This window comes from Meleagris gallopavo, chromosome 3 (genome assembly GCF_905368555.1).
Source record: "Meleagris gallopavo chromosome 3, MGAL_WU_HG_1.1, whole genome shotgun sequence".
NCBI lineage: Eukaryota > Metazoa > Chordata > Aves > Galliformes > Phasianidae > Meleagris > Meleagris gallopavo.
In genome coordinates, this window is record NC_139406.1 from 7,100,405 (window position 1) to 7,127,236 (window position 26,832).

At 41.0% G+C, this 26,832-nt stretch overlaps 1 protein-coding gene across 3 annotated transcripts in view; it reads right to left on the minus strand.

Annotated features, from left to right (window-relative positions):
* The window catches only part of RNF144B (ring finger protein 144B), an 87,853-nt gene that overhangs the window by 35,890 nt on the left and 25,131 nt on the right, over positions 1-26,832 (minus strand). The window contains exons 1-2 of one of the 3 annotated variants that reach the window (XM_003204719.5): positions 16,916-17,377; positions 3,054-3,238 (exon numbers count right to left, since the gene is read on the minus strand). In XM_003204719.5, the coding sequence (XP_003204767.2) occupies positions 3,054-3,218 (165 nt within the window). In that variant the 5' untranslated portion in view covers positions 3,219-3,238; positions 16,916-17,377. Of the gene's footprint in view, positions 1-3,053; positions 3,243-16,915; positions 17,378-26,832 lie in introns of those variants that run through there. The other 2 variants (XM_010708310.4, XM_085220122.1) reach the window with 2 other exon arrangements.

A 26,832-nucleotide genomic window follows, 5' to 3' on the forward strand; every position in this document is an offset into this window, starting at 1 on the left:
CCTCCAAAATGCAAATATACATCTCCTTAAATAAAGCTTACTTTGGCAAGAACACAGCTTCTCTAAGATATAATGTTTACTACAAGGGTATCTAAGCTGAAAAAACTGGCTGTATACAAAGTCTAATGAAAAGGAGATATAATCTCTCCCCTGCAGATGCTTATATATTAATAATTTCCAATTACTCTCAAGATCAAAAGTGTTGTAGTAAAAAACAATCATAGACAGAGAACTACCAGTGCACTTGGGAAAAAAAAAAAAAGCCCACACATATGTAATAACAACAAGTTAACCAAACTAGTGGCTTCGTTTTAGTAGAATTGAACATCCTACGTCCACATCAAGTACTCCTTTATTCAATTTCAAATTTAATACTGTTCATGGATCTACAGAATTAACCTTAGTGATAAAAAATACGAATAAGCTATGCAGACAGGTAGCACTGCTAGCTCAAAAATGAATATGGGCTAGATTCTATAGCTCAAGGTTAACACTCACACAGCCTTTAAGACAGACATTGCATTAAGAAGGTATCTAAAAGCCTTGTCATGGATGGGAGGGAAGTTACAGCACTGCATAGCAGAGCAGCCACTGCAGGCTGTGCCCAGTGCAATGTTTCACACAAGTCCTGGCATTGCACTAAGGCCCTCTGTAGTGAGATGTTGCTTCTGCCACTGTTCTTCGGAGGCTGCCTAAAGCTATCGCTGCAACTCATACAGCCAGAAAGTGCTGAGTTCACGATGGAAAAGCATACAAGCAGGTTAAAAGCCTACAGAGACTTCTTTGTTGAAGGATGTAAGATCTATGTGTCTCTGTTGCATCAATACAGACACAGATTAGCAACTAGATCTGTGCTATAGGTATCAAACAGCCTTCCTCTGTTACACATCTTGCTTCTATATAGGTGCCTTACAACTTCCTTTCTCCTTATAACCACTACAGAATCTTTCAGTGCTTTTTGAAACCCTTGATCTCTAGAGGAACATTTCTGAACTGAAGTTCAGTGTATCTCCTTGCATTACATAGCATGGCATTTCTTTGTGGGCACACAGGAATCTCTGGGAGCAAAGATATGCTGATATTTGCTTGTATTTGTTTCCATCTCAGCACACGTGGTGAGCAACAGGAAAGGCAGCAGGAAAGCACAGAGAACTCTGCAGGCAGTGACACAGCCCCTGTCCAATCTTTTGCACTGTCAGTTGCAGAAATAAGGAGAGAGCAGCAACTCATTACAGAACGCTTGAGCACAAAAAAGATGCTCCTTTTCTACCTGTCCCTGGTATCGCAGCCAGACAAGGTGATCACAGGACAAGTGAGAAGTGACTGTGAAAGACAGAGGTGAACAGGCAACAACAGCCAAAGGGTAGACACAGAGCATAAGCACAAAAAGGCAAATTAAGCCAACTCATATAAACAGAGCTTGTCTAAAGGCTTCACCCAGCTGCATTCAAAACTCACCCAAGGCTGACTCTAGCCTTATACAAAGTCAGCACAGATGCAAAACAACCATGATTGCACTCTGTAATGGTAGTACTAAAGCCAAGTTCAGGGCAGACATGCTTCATGCTACCATCCAGGTATAAGGTACACATGCAAGGTGGTGGGTTTGGCATCAACAAAGGACAGGTAGGAACAGCAGCCCTACCCAGCTGTCACTGATTTCTCCCTTAAGAAGAGTGGAGAACTCAGCTCTGCCTGGTACAGTACTCAGCAGTCCTCCCTTTCCTAGGGCCAGAGGATTACTCTGCTCAGCTAATACTCAGGTTAGAGCCATCTGCTATTAATGTTAGTAAGTCAGTCAGTAAATTCTCAGAGAAGAGCGAGACTGCTTTATAAATATCAACGCTTCCAAGTTTTAAATTTAAAGTTCTATCTTCCTTCGTATCTACCTGTTAGGCATTTCCTCTTAAAACATTGGTTGGAGGGATGTAGGCAAAGGGTTGTTCTCAGCAGCTCTATGTCCAGGTGGAGGCTGGTCAGAGGGTGGTGAGGAACTGGCACATGTTGCCCAGAGAAGCTGTGAATGCCCCATCCCTGGAGACGTTCAAGGCCAGGTTGGATGGGGCCCTGGGCAGCCTGATCTGGTGGATGGCAACACTGCCCATGGCAGGGGGGTTGGAGCTAGATGATTTTTAAGGTCCCCTCCAAAATAAGCCATTCTATTATTTTTATCCTGCTTCACTTTTCTTCCCTGAGTTCAAACAATCAAGTGCAAACTTTAGAAGTACTTGTTTGAGGCTTACCCACAATTTGTTGTCAAAAAATAAATGCTTTTATTCTGGAGATATTAAAAAAAAACCCAAAACCTTCTGTATGGTGACTTCTGACCTGCTTTAAGTATTCATTAGTCATGTACATCAAAGTCACTATTGCCAGAGAAACTGGGTTCATTTCCCCATGCTGACAAAGAAACCAGAAGAGCACTAATATCTGCAAGGCATTTATGAGCTTACTCAACCTCAGCCTTTATCACTTCCACCAGCTTTATTTGATCTGAATTTGCAGGGTGCAAAATCCTCACTGACAACTATAGGCAATGCATGACCTCGGCAATTTCTCTTCAGCACAGACTGCAGAGACAAAGGTTCAATAGGCCAAGATAAATTTTTGTTTAGGTTTTCTGATTGCCCTTAAAAAAATACATTCAAGACGTAAAGGAAAAAAAGGCCTATGACTACCCAGAAAATAACAGGGAAACAAAACCACAGTCATAGGATGACTTTTGCTTCAGAAGAAATGAATACTGACACTGCATATAGATGGTGTATGTTCTCCAATAGTCTTAAAATGCATCTTTTTTTCCTCTTTACTACTGGGATTTATTATTACTGTATGCTACAGGAACATCTGTTAGAGCTGCATGTTATTAAAAGCAGAATAACAGAGAAATCTTCTAGACAAAGCAAGGGAGACTAATACCAAATGCTCTTTAGGAGCGCATCCTCTATCAGCAGAGCTAACACTTCTAGCAGGATATAAGCAGTCTCATCTTGAAGTTCTGTCTATCTTCCATTACTCTGCTCTTGTAACTTAAAGGTGCTGCTAAATCTTACCGATGTACAAAAGATGCAGCGGCATTCCTGCAGAGTGGTCATCTTATCCAGGGAATATTCACAGAGACATAGCTTGCAAGTGAGCAGGGGCTCCAGAGCTAAGTCTCCAGCTTCTGACTTGTCAGCTGTCATGGTGTCAGGGCTAGGCTTCCCCGCAGAGCCCATTCTCTCATCAGTTGTCCTCTCTGCCTGAAAAGAGAAATCAAGAGCTGAAGCATCCCACAGACCATGTAGTTACTTCTCATTGAAGAGAGAACTTACAGCTTATGAAAGCCCCTACACACCTAAATGTACTGTCATCTTGGTGCCAGTCTTGTGCTTCAAGACATTTTACCAAGAAGGTGCCTGAGAGCCCAGGACCCCAGAAGACCTGAATTGGACTGCATTCTCAGAGAAGATTTGCCTTGTTGGCATTCAACATATCAGTCAGGGCACTTATCATCAAATTCAAACACAAATCACATAGATTAGACATTACTTATATTGCACCCGACAGTATTTTTATATTCAATCCACGACCGTGCAGCTCTTCCACTTAAGTCTGCAGGACTCCTAGGCATCTAAATGAGTTTTGTGAGCCTTAAACTAAGTGCACGCTTACATGGAAATGCTCAGATTAAACATGTCCCCAGAGCTTGGGGAATAAATTCCTATCCTTAGAGAAGCACCAATGGAATGGTGCTCCTCACAGAAATATCACGCTTAAATATAATGAAACTTGTTTCATAGGCATGGTATTTTTGTGAGGAGCACTTACTGCCACCTCCAAGAAACACAGCCTGAATTCCACAGACTTGCCTCTGAATACACTTATCTGATGGCAAGAAGACCTTCACACACATTTCTGACAAGCAGAGGCCTGGTGGCCAGCTGCACACAGCCAAATGCACCAGTACAAAGTGAAAATGCAGCACCATCAAATCCAGGAGGTCACCTTACAAATGGAGGCTATGTGAACATGAAAACAACAGGGAACCAAGACGTGTCCGTGTGCCTGTCAGCTCTGACATCTCACAAGGCAAAGAGGAGACTTGAGCCCTGTGGTCCACTTGTGCTTCCCTCCCCTGCAGCCTCGTGTGTCCCCATGGCAGGGCTGTCAGGTCACATTTGGCAGCATGTCACTGCTGCTGTGCTGCTGCACCCCAAGCAGTCATGCCAGCTGCAGCTGGTCCATGTGTACCCAGTGCACTAGCTTGCAATATCTGCTAATTTCTCTCCAGAAGGAGAAACATTGGTGCTCACGGAGCTAGAAGAGACAACACACGTGAAACCTTGCCCCACAGCTCCTATCCCATAATATGGCAAACGTTTGAGACCCATTCCCATGCCTGCCCATGAGGCTCATGTCCAGAGTTCCTATGAGTCTGCAGGAAGACCATTTCCCTTCAAAAGCTGTGCAACCACAATAGATCTGGGTGGAGCACACTTTTTCACTCCCTAGTTTCCTTATCCAGCCTGGAAGAGAAGCCATCAGATGTGTCCCTTGGGATGTCTTTCCTGTAAGCAATCAGTCTGAGAGACACAAAAGTCATAGCCAAGATTCTGGCAACCAAGTTTCTGTCTGCTATCCAAAGAAAATCTTCATTTTAATGTCTTGCTATCACTGTTAAAGATATGTGTTGCGCCTGCATTATTTTCGGCTCGGTCTCCACCTGCAGTCTCTACCATGCAGTCCCCACAACACACTCCATACAGCTACAGAGCTAGAACTCCTGCATGGCCAGAAGCCTTGGAATGAAGCTTCCCTCTGAGTCAGAAACTGCAACACTCTTCTGTAATTACTGCAACAGGAGGAAAAAAAAAGAAGCAGTGAGTCACTGGAAACACTATGGCAGATCAAGAACTACCTGTTATTTAGAACTACATGTTAGACGGTATCTCAGTGTTTGGAAGAACTGTAACACGTTTACTCAACTGCATCCATAAAGGTAAGCTACTCATCTCCACATGCAGAGCACCCTGTAGAAATCTCCAGTAAATGACAGAAAGCAAACCTGGAGGATCAGAGCATCCAGCCCCCAGCACAACCCTGGCTCACCTCACTACAACCTCATTAACCCCAACACAGTTCAGCAAATGAAGCAGCCAGAACTGCAGCTATGAGCACAACCATGCAGCCTGCTTACAGAGCATCCAGGGAAGGCACCACAGCCACCAGCAGCTGCTCTCCCTCCATGCCAGCTCATCCATAAGCTCTTCTCCAGGTCAGGCTGGCACAGGCAAAACTACCCTGTTAGTATCTGAAAACATGTCCAGCAAAGTGAGAGCATGCATCCAACCTGCTCCTCTTCCTCGAGCAACCTAATTAATCAGTTTGCTTCTGCCCAGGCCTGGTGAGGTAGTTCATTTCCACGATCAGAATAGCCGGTGGAAATGATGGGGAGAGAAAAATCATTTGTCTTCCTCTTGTTCTCACCCTCTACTCCTCCTTTTCCAGCACTTTACATCGTCCTCTCCCAAGCTCTCAAACCACCTCCTCAGCTTTAGCACCACTGTCAGAACTGACTTTTCCATCCACTGTGGAGATGCTCTGAAGTTCCAGCTCAGTTCCTCCAAATTTTTACAGCTTTTACTTTGCTAGGCCCAGTTCCATGGACTGTCATTAGTTTATTATACATCCATTAGCACTCCTTATAGTGGATTAAAATTCCTACTGTAATTACAAGTTGCAAAGAATTTAGGTTGAAAACAAAACATCTTGAATGTTGTCCTGCAGAGGAAGAGGGAGTCAGCTGAGGACAAAGTTGAAAAAGAGCATTCCGTATGTGGTTATATTAATAAAAATATATATATGAATATATTCTATTATGTTATATTAATTAAAATGACCAGAAATAAAAGTAAGTGGAAAGTCTCTCTAAACAGAGGCTGCATGAAATCTTGTGGAGCAAAGAAAAACACATCTCAGGGATGCATTAAAACAGAGGAACATACTAGACTAAATTCTGCACCAGCATAAATCAGTCAAACTGGTCAAACTGGAGGTGCAGAGAAGAGCTGTTACAGCTCATGATAAAAATCCCCTCAGCCCCTGTGCCACTTTCTGGGGGGAGCCAGAGAACTTGGGGATGGAGTGAAAGCAAGCCTGGGAAAAAAGAAGGATAGGGAGAAAGTGGTGTGTTAAGTTTTGGTTTTGTTTCTCACCACCCAAATCTATTTTAATTGGCAATAAACTAATTTTCCCCGAGTACAGTCTGCAACCTTTAGGTTGAAGGTTTCCCTGTGAGCATGCCCTGTAAGGTAACGTTCCTGTGACAGTCGTACAAAGGCTGTCTGCCCAGCTGCCTCAAAGCAAGATTACCAGCCTGGAAAAACAAAAGTTACTCTGTGTAAGTGATAGCACAAGCAGGCCAGGCAGTCTCCTAAACTGCAACGTTAGGACATTATCTGTGTGCCTGCAACCAAGTCACTATTTAGCTGTAAAAATGTGTTTGGGTGTGACTTCTGCCACTTAGAAACATCATGCAAAATCATGAAAAGTTTCTGCGTTGGTGCTGGAGGAGAATGAATGGATTATATTCAGTGCCATAAATCACCCTTTCATTTTTCACACGCTGTATCCAATAACAACAAGAGTTCTTAGAGAAGCTCCTTCAAGCCTTGTGTTTACAAACAATTCTGCTGAAGTTAGCAGAGCTCTATGCTTTTAGCTCAATGCTGAGTTTAAAGGAAGCCAAGGAAAGTACCAAAATGAACAAGCTGCTGCAGGAAATATTCACAGGACAAAAAGGGTCCTTTATATGTTTTTCAGGCTGCTGTGTGCCCAAGCCCAGTTGATGAGGCAGGGTAAGAACCCTGACATCCTGTCTACGCCAAGCTTTGCCCCCAGGTTTGCCATAAGCCAGCTCCCAAGGGTGGATGTGCATGTACATGGTGGGATCACAGAGAGGTTTGGGGTTAGGCTGAAGGTCAGGTGTGGGCCTAGCACATAATGCCTCCCCACTTTACAAAAACTCAGTAATGGAATGACAGAACTGACAGCACCTGTGTAAAATTCCTATTTAGTGTTCCAGGTATTTATCAACCTTTATTAGAGAAATATTTGCAAGCGCTGCATTTCTCATGCCCTAGAGATTTTTGAAGTACTCCACCCATTACAAAATGTCTCCAATACCATATAAAAATCTGTTTCGACATTCAGCTCAACACAGCATTCAGTTGTTGCCCACAACTAGGGTTTCTGCCTTAAAAATAAAGTAACTACCTAAAGAATGTAAGTGTGCAAAACCATCAGAAAGAAACAGGTCCTTGGGGAAAAAGAATTGTCATAAAAGATTTCAAAAATATAACAGTAGTATTGAGATAATGGAGTCAGATCAGTGTGAAATTAGGACATGTGAAGTCAGGTGACAGAAACTACACGTTTGTGTTACATGTTTATGTGGGTGGATAGTGATAGGATTAGAGGGAATGGTTTTAAACTAAGGGGAGGTTTAGGTTAGATATGAGGAGGAAGTTTTTCACTCAGAGGGTGGTGAGGCACTGGAACAGGTTGCCCAAGGAGGCTGTGGATGCCCCATCCCTGGAGGCATTCAAGGCCAGGCTGGATGTGGCTCTGGGCAGCCTGGTCTGCTGGTTGGTGACCCTGCACATAGCAGGGGGTTGGAACTGGATGGTCATCGTGGTCCTTTTCAACCCAGGCCATTCTGTGATTCTATGGTTTATAGGATAAACTTCAACAAAGTTGTTCAGTTATCTTGACCAGTTCTGGTTGCGTGTCCTTAGCTGTCCCAACTCTCTCAGGGCAGTGATATTCAAAATTTGCATTTAGGGTAGTTTTTTTGAACTCAGTGATTCTGCACAAAGATTTGTCTGAATCAAGCAATCAGATCCATGAATATTGGGTCTAATTTAAAATACATTTTTTGTGTATTCGGATTTCCCATAATACATTTGTGCCTTAATACAAGCAAGCAAGCCAATGACTTGATTACATGCATGTACAAGGAAAACCCACTTTGGATACCATGATATGCAACCAAGTTGAAGTATTAGAGAGAATAAAAACATTTCAATATCTGTACTCTTTGAGCAGAGGCTGAGAGAAGTCAGATGTTTAATATTTCAGACAATGTAAAATTCTATTTTAAAATAAGCTTGTTTAACAAGCAGCCTAAGTAAATTTGCTGTATGTTGCATGAGAACACACTGAAGGCAGTTTCTCTCACTTGTTTTTATTGGAAAGTCAGGGAAAAAACAAGCCCTTGAGCTGCTGTTCAAGAAGTACTGGCTGCATAGAGTATCATCATACCAAGCTAGCAACCAGAACATAAATATATGAAATATTTTGTAAAGGATATACTGAGTGGGAAGCCTCTCTCGCACACACACAAAAGTAAGGGACAGAATGCACTAACTCAGAATATCATCCTGCTTCCTGTAAGGTATTTTTATACTAGCATTTTAGGATGCCTAAAGCACATATTGAAGTTTCTCAAATCCCACACAAACCCAAAAGTTTCAAATTATTCTAGTAAATCAAAAGATCATTAGAGCATATGTAAATCATTACACTCCACAGCCCTTTGAAGGCACAGTTGTTCAGTAACACTATCTCTACTGTAATACTGTGTTGTAACACTGTAATACTTCCCAATCACTTCTAAAGACTGAAAAAGAAATAATGCAGAATTCTGATCTTCCTCTCTCCTCGTTACAGTCAGGAGCCACGCAACTGCAAAACTCACTGACCCCATGAGAACAAAAGCAAACCTTTCTGGGGGGATGATGTCAGATCACTGCATTGCAGAAGCCACCACCTTCATCCTGTTCTGCTGGAACAAGGATGGTACAGATGCTGAGGAGACAGCTCCATCAACACTGCCAGGCTAGGAAGCAAGCTCCCCACATCACATCTACTGGCCTAAGCCAGCAGGGGAGGCTCAGCCTAGCTACTAGAAAAAAGCTCTTCATCAGAGGGTGGTCAGACTCTCCTGGACAGTGGTCAAAGCACTCCACGTTGGATAATACTGTAAAACATATAGTTTGAATTTTGGGTGGTTTTATGTGGAGTCAGGACTTGGACTTGGTAGTCTTTGTGGGTCCCTCCCAACTCATTATATTGTATGATTCTGTGATTCAGGTGCTGGAGGCCTGCAGGCAAGCAATTTAGGGTGACCCAGATGAACTGAGCTTGCTCTGCTTAAGCAGCATGATGCTTCACGATGCCCACAGCAAGCCATGGCAATATATCTGGTCCTGCAGCTTGTTAGTAGCAAGACTCACCTTAAGTTTCACGCTCACCCTTCACATTGTGAAGCTGAATTCAAACAGCACAAACTGCAGCTAGACAAAAGCACTTGTGAATGTGGCATCAAACATTTCCAAGTATTTCCAAAACACATCAGAATAACAAACTCGTGCCAACTGGAATTTCAACTATTAGCGACCAACGCAAGATTAGACTCCAAAGCTTATTTAAATGACACTCCCTATTCTTAATGATACTATGCAATCTCTGCCAATGCTAAGCTACAAGGAGTTTCCATTCTAACTAGTTTGGCATACTTTATTTTGAATTTCCTGTTGACAAGAGGTAATATACCACTACTAAAAAAAAACCCACTCTTCATGACATTAATGTCAAAGGCAAATGATAGATCTTCCTTTTTGATCACGTGAGGGTTTTTGGTAACCACAACATAGTAAGTAAAAAGGAATAGAACCCTTGGGATGTCAAGTGGGTTGATAACTTGGCTAGCTGTTTGGCTCAGCCAAAACAGGAATAGGAAGTCAAATGCAACAATTTGCCTTTGACACAGAAAAAAAAAAAAAAAAAAAAAAAGGTTTATTTTTGTTAACTTGATAACAAAACCTTGGGATACATTAAATCCTTGAAATGAGATGTTTACAGTCCAGATAGGATGTTTTCAGAAGATATTTGTGACATTGGCCTATTCTAAGGTCAAGGATTTTCAGAAGGTATTTGTAAATTCACGATGTTAAAGCAGTAGAACTGTATTCGACAGAGGGGCCGACTACATCTGTTTGGTCATAGCAAATTCTCTTCTAAGAAGAAAATCAGTGAGCTGTTGGGCTCCTCTGGCTGCAGACTGTTCCTTCAGAGCAGCCAAGGCTGCGTGCAGGGAGTAGCGTCCGACTGCAAAGCAGGCAATCCAAGGCAAGTAGGGACACGACTCACAGCCAGGCCTTGAAGGTGACAGCAAAACACTTGTTAGTGCCAAGGCAAGCATGTAGAATTTTCCAGTAGGCAAAAAACACCTGAGCTGAGCAAAACAATGAAAGAGATCTTCCATTGAGCTCTGTAGGAACGCTGCATACTGAAGAAATCAACTGAACATCATATATTGAGAAAATAGCATCTGTTTACTTATTTATTTTTAGAAGAGATGATCTGAGTAATGGTTTCTTTTCAGAGCTTGCAACAAGATGATACCTTTAACATCTCAGTCATTTCATTCTGTGAGGCCAAGAAACTTGAAAGATTATGGTCCTGCCATCTTGCTTACTGTGAGCATCAAAAAAATTCTTTCACACAAATTTGGAATTACATCAAAAGGACAATCAAAGTACAAGTTTGTTTTCCTTTTACAATTTTTGTGTGCCTGCTCAGCAAGTAAAACGAAACACAACGAAGGTTTAGTTTGCCCTCTATCTAATCTTTCAGTCAAATATGCTGCGTATTATTCTAAATAAAACATGCTGTTCAAGATAACTAAGATAAAAACAATAAAGGATTGAAAACTACCTTCAACCAAAGAATGTCTCAGTGACTTAGAACGTTGGGAAGGGTAACAGGCATCAAAGACTGAGATCTAGTCTGAAGATTACAACCTGGGGGAGTCACAATAGTTAATACAGCACTTTAAGAAAACAACACGAGAAAGTACTCACTGTGCTGTAGTTTGATAAGAAATAATTCAGAGTCATTAAGAAGTAATAGAGGAGGTTTGGGAACCTAATATGCGAGCAGCCTTGTTTTGCAACGAACACTTGCATTCATTGAAGTAACTGACACTTCTTCTCATAACTGGTTATTAATCTCATTGGAGTGTATCCTGAAATCTCTGCCAGGTCCTCAATGATCAAACCCTACCAAAGTCAGCTGCAAGAGGAGGTGAGGGAAGGACAGAGAGCAGTACAGCTCCAGCCAGATATGCAGAGGCAAGAAAGGGAAAGAAGCTCATGTAGCATCCCTGTCTGAGCTTCTCTCTCCTAGTTCTCTCAATGTCCACATTTGCTCTTCCTCTTTTCATTCAGTTGCATTCCCTCACTTAAATTCCAAATTTCAACTTTCATTACTGAAATAATTTCAAAGGAGAACAGAAAGCTGTAAACACAGGTCTCAGCCTTAAGAACCTTAGTATCTGACTGGCTGGTCCCTACATTACCCTATCCAGAAAGTCAAGGCCCTGACAATGAAAATGCTGCCAATGGCTCCAGCAGGTCTGTTCATGAATGCGCAGATAAGCAACTAGTGATAGTTAAAAGCTGCCCTTCCAAAACCTCCCACACACTCCAAACAATGTACATCTAATAACACAGCTCTGACAGACCTCATGGCCTTGCTATACTATAGCATGACAATCTTCTAAAATCTTTCAAAGATACCTTTCCGGTGGATGGCCTTAATTATGATCATGCCCTTCAAAAAGTCTTCTGTCATCTCTGTGACAGAATAATTAAAAAAAGGAAATATGGGAAGACATCTCAACTCCTTCTTTACTCCTCTCCCCACAAGAGCCTGTTTCTTTCATTTGTTGGCCCAATATGCCCAAAAGAGAGAGGCTATGTCAACAAGGGGTTTGAAGTTGGTCAAACCATGTTGACTACTTGAGTGTTTGCAATAAAAACGGTGGCCAGTATAAAAAACACACATCCTTAAAGCAGCATTAGCTAAACGTTACATACATTTACTCCACTCTAGGCAAAGGGCATGATTTTCTTTCCCACAAACCCTCCCTAGAGAGTGTGATGAAGACTCACCACCGAACCCATCAGCACAAATGTGAAGAGGTGTGAAAGGCTCAAGATTGCATTTTCTCCACTGTGTGAAACTTCACGGAGCAAGTTATTGCTGGCCCTCTGTATGTTATCTTAGTCCTAAACTGGGGAAACTCCACCGGGACAGGTTCCAGGATCAGAGATTACTTCAGATTTTCCTGCTTGAGAAATTTCAAGTGAGTGCACTGCTAGGCAGCCCACAGGGTCAGCTTTTTTTTCCCCCTCCCCCCCCACTGACTACATCTCTGTAACCTTTTTTTTTTTTTTTTTTGGAGGGGGGTGAAGGGGCAGGGGATAGCAGCCTGTTTTCCTTCATCTTCTCCCCACATCCACCCACCTGAATGCTTCCAAAATTAAGAAGAGCCAAAACGCATGAACGTTCCTACATACACTTCAAACATATCCAGTGTCAGCCTGTACATCACAGCTTCTAGTTGATCTCAGAATTTTCTTTGCATGCAAACGATTAGCCTATATGCTAGCTGTCATAAAATGTGTTTTTCCTTCTATGTACATGGGGTTTTACAGCACTCAATTTTGAGTGATCTCTAGCTGTATATTCATCAGCAAGGAGTTCACCCCTAAGCCACACTGATACACAGTACACAAAAGTGCAAGTGTAGGTAGCCATCAGGGACCTCTTTAAACCCCTGAACATAGGGAGACAGCTCTTCTATTGCTATATATTCTTCCTTTTTGCAAACAGAGCATGTGAAGGATTTCAGATCTGCACATTTTCTCATTGACAGTCTGAGGATACAATATTTTGTGTACGCAAGCATGAATATCAAAGCTTCTGTTGCAGACCTAGGCAGAGTCCACGCTTTGAATGACTCATGTCTTATGCTCTTCCTTCCCTCCTCATTATTATAGCAAAGTGAAAGGCAGAAAAGCTTGCAACAGACACAGACAAATAGCAACATTCTCAATTAAAGAGGAGGAACATGAGCATGACAGTAAAATGGTTTTTTTTCCCTTCTAGTTAGAAGTAATTTTGTACTGTTTGTCTCCTGATCAGCACCCCTTGTCTCTCCATCAGACAAAAAGCACATAGAACAACTCCCCCTAACTGCTGTGTCTACAACAACTTCTAATGCAGAAGAAAATCCATACAAGAGATGTGTTCTATCATGTATAAAACCACATGCACAAGCTGGAATCTTTCACAGTAGAATGCTGACTGCGATTTCCATGATCAGCACATCCAGACCAAAACCTAAACATATCAAGTCACAGTTCTGGAGTTCAGTCCCACTCCAACTCATTCAACTGCCCTTATTTATGGCCTTTGAAGTCTGTCAGAAGAATACAAAATTTCTCATTAGGTTTCATACAAACGTAATTTAAACAAATTGCCTTTTGACTAAAGCGTGTCTGGGACTACCTCACTTGAGAGGAGCTAAGCATTCTCTCAAGTCTGACTTCCATGGCCCCAGTTGCTGTGCCTAGCGCTAGATGGACAATAGAGATGTTGACCCACTCAGAAAGAAGAGGCTCAAGGATGCTCGCAGAATGGCCCAAACTCCAGCGAAGTCAAAACTGTACTTGCAGGCACCAAGGACATTCAAAGAATCAGACCACTTGATAGCATTTCTAACTAAAACACCATTTTGTTCCTGTGCTTAAACAGTGGATTTTCCCTTGGAGGCTGAGATTTCCCTAGAAACACAGTAAAAAAACCCACACAGATCTGGGGCAATCCATAATCTTATTTCTTTATTAAAATAGAATAAAAGGAACCAGATATGGAGAACAAATTGTGTGCAAGTATCTACACATACCAAGATACCTAGGAAACAGCAGCAACAAAATATTTTTTTTGTATAGCCACCTTTATTTGAAAGTGTGTTTATAATGCAGTTAACCAAGTCATGATCTCAGGTACTGAAATTTCCACTCAGCATCTCTGCTCCTCCCTGGAAGAAGAGAAGTTGGGGAAGTCCAACTGAAGTGGGAAGTGTAATTTGAGATACTTTATTTTTTTTATTATTAATGTTTTAAGAACTGCTAGCAATGATCTACTTTGTGAATGCAATGCCCACTCCATTCCCACTGAGTTGAAACTATTTAGAAAAGACACAGAAAGATTACTGAACACTATTTTTCTACTGATCAGCACAATGCTATTTGGCACAAGCACCTCTGTAAATATTTGTTGAGGACTGGGTAAATTTGCTGTGTACGATGGCCCTCAGACCTGTACTTCTCTCTGTCAAGGCTCAGAGTTGAGCACTGAAGCTCAGCTGTGCTTCAGCAGAAATACAAAATGATAGAGGCTGAGCTGACTAACGTTGCTATCTTTCCCTTATGATCTTTTTGGTTTTGTTCCATGTTACCCTTCACAAACAAAAAGATGATTAATTTTGAGATGGAATGAATGTAAGGCTATTCCTGGCTGTTGGGTCACGAAGGGAATTTGTGAAGTGCATTACGCAGGACTGGGCTTTGGCACAGGGAAGCCAAGGGGAAAGAAGGGAACTGTGGTCACCTTTCAGCAAGTAGGCAGAGGAAAAAGGTTCAGCCTCACAAATCTGAAGGCAGCGTATGCTTGGGTACATGCAAGGAGGTCCATTGGACTCAGTTAACAGTGACGCTGGCAGCTTGCCATGGTATTTTGTTATGTGTGCTTGTGATCCATGGGCCTAGAGATGTAATTACAGTCTCAGATTTCACAATACTACCAGTCTGGGAGATATTTATGGGTCTGATATGTGCAATCTATCTGCAGTGCATAATTTCAGGTATATTCAAGAAAACACCCTCACTCACAAAGAGGCACAGCAAGTCTGTTGCCTTTTTTTTTTTAAAAACCACACATCAAAGCAATATCCACTGGGTCTCACTACTAAAAATCCCTGAAAGGTCAGGACAGAGCAGGTTACAGGCACAAGACTCAGACTCGTATAACAAACACTTTCAGTGGTATACCAATGAACTGGGAACCTGGTTAAGTATTAGTGCTGCTTGTTTTTCTGTTAATTCACTTGCTGCTTTCCATAGTTGCATTTTAAACTGAAGATGTTATTAAGGTCAAGTAGATGCTTTCTTCCTCCAGCAAAAAAAGAAAGGTCAAATAATCTCTTCCATGATGTTTATTTGTTTTCAGAAAACTTCTGAAGCTTTTAGAGAATACAGCGTAACCTAAAAACCCAGCTAGAGAGGAACATTTCCATATTGTTGGCTATTTATATTATTCACTTACGCTCTGCTCAAGCACAATCACCAAAATACCACTATTTGCAGGAAAGAAGAATGACCAATGGAAGGAGCACACGGGATATAGTACAACACGGGGAAAGGAAACTCTATCAAGTTGCCAAATGCTGCTCCTACATGAAGTGTAGGCAGGTTTCCATGTTCTTCTGTGAGCAGACAACACTGTTTTAAATATCCTCATTGCACAGTTAAGATGCATGGGAGAAAACAAGTCTGATTCTTGTCATACTGACTTGGCTGTGGAATTGCTCCAGTTTATTCTGAAGGAATACCTCCCAGTTTACCATAGCTTTAGATGCTCTGCAAACACGTTCTTCCTAAAGCACTACTTTCAGTATCATAACTACGGCCATCCCCTTATCAACATACTGTATTTTTTCCAAAATAGCCCACGTTCACCATGAGAAGGGCTTCCGCCACTTTCATGCTATGACAACAACCCGTACACCCACTCATTTTCAGGCACAGACAAGTCCTAAACGGCAGGAGAATCAGGCCGATTTATTTGTTTTGGAAAATATTTAAGGACAGCATTTTGAAACTTCTGTTTCCAGAAATATTGGTATTCCAAACACAGTGCTTGTCCTTAACCAAGATCACTTGCCCTTGAGGCTGAGGGCAGCCAAACATATCACGTTGCTGTGCCTGCTCACAGCCGGCTGCAAGGCTGCACAGGGGCATTTCAGCCACAGCCTCTCTAGCTGCTAAAATGTGTTTCTTAAAAGCATTCGCATTTACCAAGGGGATGGGAGTCAGCCTGCGATGTTTCCTTAACTATCATCATCCTAAATATTTTACTACTTATACTGCTCTCTGAAGGAGGATATTTGATACAGACAGTTAGGAGCAGAGTGCCTTCTTACTACAGAAAATACAGACTTACTATAAGTCACAGTGAAACATCATTACTGAAGAAGCTTTGTACTGGGAAAGCTCTACAAAGAAAAAGAGAAAGCAGTGCCATACCAGTAAATGCTATTCCCTGTTCTTAGTTGGGGGGGGAGAGGGGAGAAAGAAATAATACCTACTAGGAAATCAAGGTATTGCATGTTTGCTAAGTGCTTACCTAAAAAACGACGACCCCAAGCAGATTACAAGTGTACATTAACACTTAGAACATAGATCAGAATATTTTTCCTTCATGACACCAGCTGCACAATACTGGGACATAAGAAATAGCTTTAAATCAGAAGGAAATCTAAATTTTAAATTCAGACTCCCTCAGCCCAAGCTGTTATGTCTTCAGTACGAAGTGAGTTCTTGTGTTTAAGCTAGAACAGATATATGACATAGTATGCCATCTTAGCAATTGCTTTCCACACAGCTGTATGTTCTGAAACTGCAGCATTTTCAACCCCCTCATACACATATTCCTTTAAAAGTTACACTGACAGAAGTAATTTCACCTTTCTGGCAAGTACTTGAGGTCTAATTTTCTGTATCTTTAATCATCCAGACTCCAAGATTTCCTTTTTGCCTCAGTTCTAAGCACCACACGGTTAGATTTTAACTAAACCACAAGTAACATTTATTCTAGCCCTTTAATCATTCTGTTTCTTACTTTGTCTATTAACAAAGCCTTTTCTGTTTTCTTCCATTATAAGCAATCTTTGGTTTTCTGCTTTTTTAATTATCTTTTGCTCATAATGGAAAAATAGGCAGAAAGCTGTATTCCAACATACCTTGAAAGGAGAGTAGTATTCAGTCCCAGCTGTTTGACTTTTCAATAGCTTCACTCACACTCCAGCGCTCCCAAGAATCATGTCACAGCCACTGCAGCTTGCAATCAGAAGCAGAGACAGATTCCTCTCACACACCCTTTCTCTTCTCCGTGTATCTGACAGCTGTGCACTTCGTAGGACTGCAGAAGGACTTGCCTCTCGGTTCCTTTGCCACTCTGATAAATAATCCCCTCCCTGCTATTAAGAGCATGCTGCCATTATATCTTAAAAGCACGTCACAGCTTGTATGCAGTAGCTGTGGGAAAGCTGCATTTATTTATACAGGAAGCTTGAGCACAGCACTTCCTACTTCCCATCTGAGTCTCAATTCAGCGGCAGGTGATTACTTCAACCCTGTCAGATTCCAGCCAATGCATATCCTACGTTCTTATCTGGATAACCGTGCTGCTCTTAACTCCCATCTGTGCCCCAGCGAGATAAAACTGAAGGAGGTAACGCAATAGATGCGACAGCCCATTGCCATTTAACCTGTTTCACGATAGCAGTCCGTCCCATTTGTACCCACTACCGGAGGATGATGCCTTCAACACCGCAACTTCTGCTTATCTCCACCTGTGAGAAACGTGGGCTAAAAGTGATTTCTTCACAAGCAAAAAATCTAAACTCAGTAGAAACAGTGTGGTTTCAAATCCAAGTGCTTAGCAATGATGCTTGTGCTCACAAGACTACATTTTGACACTTTAAAAGACTGCTTGTGTGCAAGAGGGGTGGGAAATACTGCAGTTCTGTATTCTAATCCTGTGGGTGCAAAGAAGCAGGAGGAAGCACCAAGCTCCCAAAAAATTTTCCTGCTGTAGGAAATGTACCACACCCACAAATATGAAGTACAGACACACTAGAGTGCAGCGGGTGCAGAAAAACAGGGGGAGAAGCAAGTAGAGATGCTAATCTATAATTTTCTTTAAATTACGAAACAAGTTTACTTTGTACTTCATGCAATTCTTGCTGGCATTTTGCCTTCAATACTTTGCTGTGAATGCTGAGGTACAGGCATTTCTTCAGGGGTTTGCAGAAGCTCATAGCTGTGCTTTTACCTGTTTTCAGACAATTATACTGCATCAGGTGAATTTAAGGAGAAGGCAGAAAGATTGCATAGCTCTAATTCAGATTCCTCACACCTCCACATTACAATTTTGTTTGAATTAACATTCACTCTTTCCCCTTTGGAATGAGCACAAACTCTCTCAATTTGACATCAGTGTAATTCTTTTCGCTGTACAGGAAGGGAATAGTGTCCAGCCACTCCAGCATGTGGGACCACACTGATCCTACAGCATTCATCAGTTGGATCAGGCAGCCTAGAGCCACACCACAAACCTCGCCACTTAAGCAAGTAGAGCACTTTATAGCAGTAATACCTTATCCTCAGCAGTCACCAATCCCAGGCAGTACTCAACAAACACTTGGGATTCAGACCTACTTTTTGGGCTGCAGAGCAGTCATGAAAATGTGGAATTCTGTGTCTAAGTTCATAACTGAAAAGGAGTGCTCTACAGTGATTAGTTTTTTATCCTCCATCTTCTGTTCTAATATGAAATTGCTTAAGCCCCTACCAATTTTTCACTACATCCCCTCTCTTCTCCCTCTCTCCATTCCAGCTCCTGTATTTTCTTCCTGCAGCCGCCACCTTTGCTACTGTGTCTCATCACACAGGTACTCATTAGGCAACAGATGAAGTGCAGCAAGAAAACTCCACTTGCTCAGCTCCCGTGCCCAGCGTTACAGCACATCAACAGTAAAAGGACAGTTATCTCAAGGAGGAAAGTGGCGAGGGGGAGGATGAAGAAGTCAAGTCATTCTTGCAGGTGCAGGGAAAATAATAGGGTGATGGGTCCAGAAGTAGAGTGGGGGAGCAGACCACAGTGGCATCTGGTTGGTACCCTCTGCTGGCACAGTAAGGCTAACCAAGCTTCACTTGGTTAGTTGGCCTCTGCCGACCAAGGAAAACAACTGCAAGTAAAGGCAAATCATCTTTTCAAATATATGATTAGTCCTGCTTGTATCTGGGGAGCTGTTCTTCTAAATTAACAAAACTAGATTAGTCCATTAAAACGCGGATAAATTCTGAAAGCTTCAGTTGCAAAAATCACATCATATTTTTTATTCGGTTTCCGACTCAGTATAGCTTTGCATGAAAGTTATGTGCAAAACTGCTTACTACAGATTTCCCTTAAACTTCACAGAATTGGTGAGAAACATCAGGAGAGTTCCTCAAGACACTTAATTTTCTGGAAAATGTTAAGATGCCATCATACCAATCATTGCACTTGGAGAATAGCAAATCCTAAACGGTGGTCCCTGTGACTATATGGAGGACAGTCATTTCCTGAAGCTCTGTGGGCAGCTGGTATTCCCAAGCTTCTGTCTTCAGTTCTGTGTTTGCTGCCTATCCTGGATCTTTATGGCAAAGGAGAGCTGAAGGTGCCATGGCACTGTGCCTGAACTAAAGCTAGAAGGATTTGAGATGATCAATGCTGATGATTCTTTCCACCACCGCCGCCGAAAGTCCTCAGCTGGACTGTTATGAACTCTTCTATCAAAATGATTTTTCTTCCAGCTGCACTTCAAGCCCAAGTGCTTCACAGTTTTATAGAAGCACATTTTCTTGGCAAGTTAATTGTGTAAAGTGTTATGAGTCATGCTGAAATTTCTATCCAGCTGAAATGCCTACATCTCTTAACTCAGATTGACTGATTTCCTTTTTGAGCCAACCAATAAAAAAACACAAGTAGGGAATGTCTCACAATGCCAGTCGTGGCAGATTCTGAACCCTCACACCGTTTCTTTTTCATTTCTTCCTCAATGAACAGTAGCACAAGGCACAAAACAGAGAGAATCCGATTAATTTTCTGCATGCTTTTAACAGACACTTTTATGGCAGAGAGGTGGGGGAATCTACGAGTCTCTGCGATGACACATGCCAAATCACAGCCTCACAGTGTATTTTCATTTAACAGCCAGACGGAGAGAAAAGTTAATTACTAACGTTGCTGTGTCATCCTTGCAGCTACTTGAAATGCTTACAAAATGACTAAGCCACATTGGTGTTAACAAAATTACTAATTAATTTATGACATAGTTGGGTAAAAAAGTAGTAGTTTGACCCCTGCAATGGTCTCCCACGTGCCACAAAAGGAATACTATTAACAGCAACTGAAAACACTAAGTTAGTGTAAAACTAACAGTTTTGTTATATGAAGGCTGCACCAAAAGTAATGCCTCTTGTTTTATTGTGTTGGCCCACAATGTCATAGGCTCACGTTGGTGGTATGGCAGTAAAGGTTGAACTTTCCTGCCAATATCCCATTACATTTTGTTACCACGTGACAGTTGGCAACAGAGGAGCAGGCATCTGAAATGGAAGTGAAGATGAAGCAAAGGTGTGGAATTGAATTTCTCCCTGTGGAAAAAAATGACACCTATTGGCATTCATCTGTGCTTACTGAATGCTTATGGAGAACAAACAGTGGATGTGAGCACAGTGAGGTGGTGGGTGGTACATTTCAGCGTGGAGGCAGTGCCAGCAGGTCAGCACTGCTGGTCCAGATTGTTACTAGCACAGCATGCAGGCTCTTGTTCATCACTGGTGAAAACGCTCAGCTAATGGTGGTGATTATGTTGAAAAAAAGTGTTCTGTAGCTGAGAATTTGCTTTATCAAACAGTGTTATTGTGATCTACGTAGCTGTTGGAGTTTCCATGGAAATAAACAGGAGGCATTACTTTTGGAATGACCTATATAATTGGAGATAAGGCATCAGAATTAGCCCGTGAGGAAAAAAAAAAAAAAAACCCAACAAATTGTCACTACTCTCATTCACAGTTTTTCAACTAATAAGAAATATTCTGAAAAATAATTGCTTTCCATAGATGCAAAGTAAAAACAGGTTGTGTAAAAAACTTTCTTATTTCTTATTGGTGTGCATGCCAATTATCTGTTTTCCTACACACAAACAACAGTATTTGTATATATCTATGCAAGAGATACAGTTTCACAAGCAGAACAGATACTGATGTGTAACATAACCAATGCTGAAAACAAAACAGGACTTTGCACAGTAGGTATACATATTATCTGGAATTTACAAGCGTGACACCCTGATGTCATGGGCTAAGGACAGTTTTCTTCAATGGGACCAATCTTAAAGGGGCATTCTGCCCTCAAAAGTCATTTGTGCTAGCTTCATGGAGTTCATACTTGACAAAAAGAATCTCTATTCTATATATATTCTCTCTATATAACTCTATATAACTTATATATAGTGATATATATATATCTCTATTCTATATATTTATGAAATCACAGAAACGATGCTAGAAATTAAATGTTAGTGCAAACCCCCAGAGCTATGTAGTATTTTGAGTGCAGACAAGATTTTCTCAGAATAGGTGCAAGAAAACCAGGATCACACCTTTTCTTGTTTAAATAACCCTATCATTCTACAGATCTGACTTGGTATGCAAGTCACACTCCAACAAGCACTCCAGGCTTGAAATCTTTGTTACTCCCCTCAGCTAAAAGATACTAAAACTTTAGTATTTGGTGTTTTGTAGTGGAGTGAAATAAACAGAGTTAAATTATTTTAAAAGAATAGTAAGTATAAATCTAAAGAGCTTTTTATTTTCAAGTAAAAAAAGTGAGTGCGATGCTGCACTCTCTACTGAACATTTACAATCATCATGATCTGAAAGCAGATGGATTTGTCTCAGACAGTCACAAAAAAGGGGTAAGGTAACTTGCAGTCATCTTGCTCTATGAATAAAGCAAAATGCAAATCATTAAAATACGTTGGCACAGCAGACCATCTCCTAACAAAATCCAACAACATCTCTTTCACAAAGTTGAGTGCTAGATGAAAGAAACACAGCCTCAGCAGAAAACAGCACAAAGACAGCCTGCTTTACCCATCTGGGACAGCTGTGGTTGGGGTGCTCAGAAATCTTGGTTTACATGTTAAGGCTGATGGCTTTGACAGCACGTTTCTGGAGTGTTAGTGCAACCAGTCTTCTTGGGACTGGCAAGCAGTAAGAGTATTTTACCCATAGGGCCATCATCATCCTTCCCCTTGACCTTCTCCTCTGGCAAGAGAAGAGAACGAGCCAGTCATTGGCTCATAAAGCAGTGCACATAGACTCCAACCCTCCATACAACAAGAAGAGCTGTTATGCTACCTCAGGAGTTGCTGGGAAAAAAAAAAAAAAAAACAGCCTGCCTTGCTCTTGAGCTCACAGATAACACTACAACTATGGAGTTGCATGAGTCTTCTCAGGATCAGGCAATAGGTGAGAGTTTATAGATGCAAGAGGAGACAGCAAAGTTGTCTTGCTCTTCCTTAAAGTAAGAAGACATTTTCAAGAATATATAAAAATTGCATGGGAAAAACTCAAGGCTTGATTAAATGACTTTATTTTCTATCATATATGCTCGGAAGCAGCTTCAGAGCATGGAACGGACATGCACAGACATTTTTCCTTTTGACCATGTGCCCAAAGTGACACATTTTGTTGACTTTTAACCACGCGTTTTGGTAACGTACCTAGAATTACAATGATTCCAGATACTGGAATCAGTTTAAAAACTGAAAGGGAAAAACCACACTGGCAGCTAACACAGGAAACTTTCTCTGTAACAGAACAGGTCACCAACCTGTCCTTGTCACAAGAAAAAAATGTGCCTGCTGTTTTAGCTTCTCCATTTCTAATGTTTTTTTTTTGTCCTGCCTCAAGCTCTTAGCTGCCCTATTTTGGAAATATTAAAAGACAGCTTTATTCCTTCCAACCTCCAACCCTCCTGGGTGAAGGCTTTGCCTTAGCCTGGCGTGGCTCTATCTCTGGTGGGAGGCAAAAGGTGAGAGAGGGGGAATGTGGAAGCTTAATAATACATTTCAGCTCAGACCTTACTGCTTTAACTATAATTTCTGGAGTCATGGACAGGGAAGTCAGAGATGAGATAAGATTGAGGCACCTACCTTTATGGCTATTACAGCCAATGACAGGGCTGTGTTCCCTAGACAGCTAGCAGGCAGGACTAACATGCAGAGCTAGAGCATACCACTGATTCGTACCTTCCTTTAGTATTTAAGTATGACATGAACTTACCCTTCAATAAATTCAAAGCAGAGAAGAGAGCAGTTACAATGATTTCCTTGAAAGAACATCTTCAGCGTGTGCCACTGTGCAAGAGGTTGTTAAATTCAACAATCCCAAAGTTAGGATATAATGGGAACTCAAAAACAACCACAATGTTGACATAAGGATTTTTTTTTTCAGGTGCTGTGTAATTATTTGGGAGTATTTAAGTCTATGCTTTTGCCACTTCCAAGAGCTAAATCAGTTTATTAAATATACATGCTTTTAACCTGCCTTTTTTTTTTTTTTTTTTTTTTTTTTTTTTAATCTCTCATAAAACTGTGCCTATCCTTTTGGGAAGAAAGAATCTGCAGTGAAAAAAAAGGCAAGTTTTATGAGACAGCAGGGGCTGAAGGGCAGGAAGCATACCAAAAGCTCTGCTTTTCTAAACACTGCTGAAATCCAAGCAAATAGTGTTTTCTCTCCTACCTATGGTCATAGAAGAAATCCCAAGGGAACTCACCTTTTTGTCAAGCATGACTTCCCTGTGAAAATCCATTGGCTCTGCTACTTTCCCTATACTCCTTAGGAAGAAATTTATGTAGAATTTAGCTATAACCTCCAACTTATTCTTTTACACGTAAATACACATTTCCTATGATATGACAAAAGAAACTAGTCAGGAGCAAAAATTGCCAATACATTTGTTCCCACAGAGAATCACTTTGCAATGTAAGCTATAAACGAAGCTTTCAAGTATAAACTTTCAGTCTGTATAGATTTTCATGAGTTTTATCTTTCTTCGACCAGGTTATACGAATTTAAGGTGATGAAAATACGCTCAGTGAATTCTGTCAACTAGTAACTAACTAACTTTTCTCCTTTAATTATCCTTGGGACAACTTTCTACACACCTGCAATTTGCAGATCTGGAGAAAAGGCAATTTCCCAAGTTATGAAGCAGTCATAGGTGCAGGGATGCTGCCTTACAGAAGAAAGAAAAGAGAGTTTGTACAAGAGTAGAAAAAACTGGCCTACTTGTGTGGAAGAAGTCCTGACACCCCTTCATGTCAGCAGTGTTGGAACTAGGTAATCTCTAAGCCTTTTCCAAGACAAGCCATTCTCTGACATTTCTCTCACTTCCTGTGACCCAAGTCAGCTAGGTTAGCTCCCACTCCCTCTGCAGGAGGCAGACAGCAAGAAACTTACAGGATCTTGAAGTGTGCCAAGGAGGCACAAGGAACACGAAATTTAAGGAGAAACAGAGGCCAGAGGGAAACCAGTTGATTCTCTTGCAAGGAAATTAACAGCATGAAAAGAGAAAGATCATAACACTCTCCTTCCCTCCTTGCTTTTGGTTTATACATGATACATTTGCTATTTTGGAGGGGAAAAAAAAGTAAAAAGAAGGAAAAGACTTTTAGAATATTCCTAACATTGCATGAAAAAAGAGCTAAAAGCTATTTGAGTGTAATATATCTTGCTAATTTATTTTTTTTTCCTAAGACCAGCTCTTAAAATAACCTTACAGGTTATTGTCTAACATCTCAGCTTTTTGAGCAACATAACCTAAATTCTGACAAACAGCAATGCCCAGTGGACTTGCACAAAGCAAAGGCAGCGGCAGGCACCAGTCACACAGAATCTCCAACATCCTTGCTGGTGATCACAAATGTCTCACCAGTTTCTGGGTATCCCAGAGGACACACTGCTGTGGGCTTTAGCTACCAAAACAGCTGGAGTATCTCACTGGGCTGACAAGAACTAGAGAAAATATGCTGCTGAGCAAACCTCAGAGAAGTTACCCAGCACAATTCAGGAAGAGCCAAGACTCTATCTGACATCCTTTTGCAATATGCTCGTTATCAGAATATGACATAGAAAGTATTAATAATGCTTTGTCTTTAGATTAAAATTTAGATTGTCTTTAGATTAAAGAAGTATCAATACGTGGTGTGATATGCAGAATTCAAACTGTGTACATGAGAACAAAATTTGGATAGCGGGGGATCATTTAATTTTCATTATAGTTTCACTCTTGATCTTATCGATTTAAATGTTTGGAGTTTTTAGCAGTTTTGCTGTTGTTTTTTTTAGGAAGATTTATTTCTCTCCCCTTAAGCCAGATGACAGGAAACATGATTCAAGACTGTTTAAAAAGTAACATAACTTCCTTTGTCCTCATTGATAACATTTTTGTTTTGGTGACCTAAGTGGATATTTGAGTGTATGTTCACTGTGAAAAATCTTTTTCCAAGTGACTCACCATTTTGATGAAATATTTTACATAAAGTCAACAATTGATCTTTTGTGTCATTTCTTCTCTTGTCAGTAGGATTAGGAGAGAGAGGAGGGAACTGAAAAACATGTAGGAAGAATAAATGGAGTTAATGTTTTACAGAAAATTGGATGGATGCTTTGCTGAAGTTAATTTCCAGTACACAAAACAGAGTACAGAATGAATGGAGATAGTGATGGTGAAGGAAATACTCCAAGAATCAGCTTTAGCTCACTGACTGTCTTTCCAGGAAACAATGAAATCATTTTAGCCTGCTTCAACTGTCCAGAAGTGCCCAGGAAATCTTTTTTGTCATTTAGTGAAAATCAGAACATTCAACACAAAGGCACCATCAAGTCTTCAGTTGGATACTAGCTGGGCCAAGAGGCCCATCCATCTCTCTGTACTGATTCAGACCACCCAAAGTTGGTAACTGGTGTTGTGTCAAGGCTTAAGATTCCCTCCTACTTACAGTATTATTCCCAGACTGATGACCAGTGAATTCTTTGCTGTCTCTGTTGCCCAACAAATTTATCTTTGCAATTGAAAATTCTATTTTAAGTTAAAATACTGAAGGATTTGATTGTTAAATTACTTGTTTCCAAGTATGTTGATTAAAAAAAAAAAAAAATCAATGAGAAAACAACTTCTCTCGTTGTAAGTTACGACACATGCTGATTAGTGAGTCCTGCATATGACTGGATGCTACCCCAAAAGGAACACCAGCAGAGCACTGCCCGCCCTTTCACATCAATGACTTGAAAAGTTGTCAAGCATGAAGAAGAACAGCATAACCCACGTGATCTGCTTCCCTAAGACATGAGGATAAGCACAACACTTAACTCAGTTTCAGACCTCCGAGGATTTTACAGAAACATGGCCAAAGTCACTGTACTTTACAGTCACAAGTCTCGAGTTCCCCAGGTATAAACCTTTTTGTTTCTTGGTTACCTCTGTGTTTCATTACAGTGAGAAGAAAAGAGGAAAAGTTTTCATTTGACTACCTAGTTCTGACCAAGGAAAGCCGATTTCAGGACCTCTGTCACAGGCTTTCTACGTACTTAACAAACAAATACCTGCAGCAGAAAACACTACTTATTCTATGCATTGCTAGAAACATACTCCAACCTTGGAAAAGTAACCAAATCTCAACATGCACCTAATGTTCATTTTTAATGATAATCATTTTTAATTCCCCATAAAACCTCCTCACTGGTCCCCCAGGTTTCTTCTACGCTATGTTACAGACTGTAAAATTTGCTGCATTTCCAGGCTAGCAGCTTCAAGTAGAATGCAAAGTAATGTAAGTGTTCAACAGGGAAATCAGAAGTGAACAAATAGAATGAAAAGTCAGTCATGACAAAAAAAGCTTTTTTTGTGAGCATCAGTGATCTGATGAAATAGCTTTTATTTGTTTGGAAGATAATACAGATGATCATTCAAACAGTACAAAGTGCATGCATGGCCTATTTCAATCAATCTGGCCTCACTAAGAAAGATCAGTAGAACAGA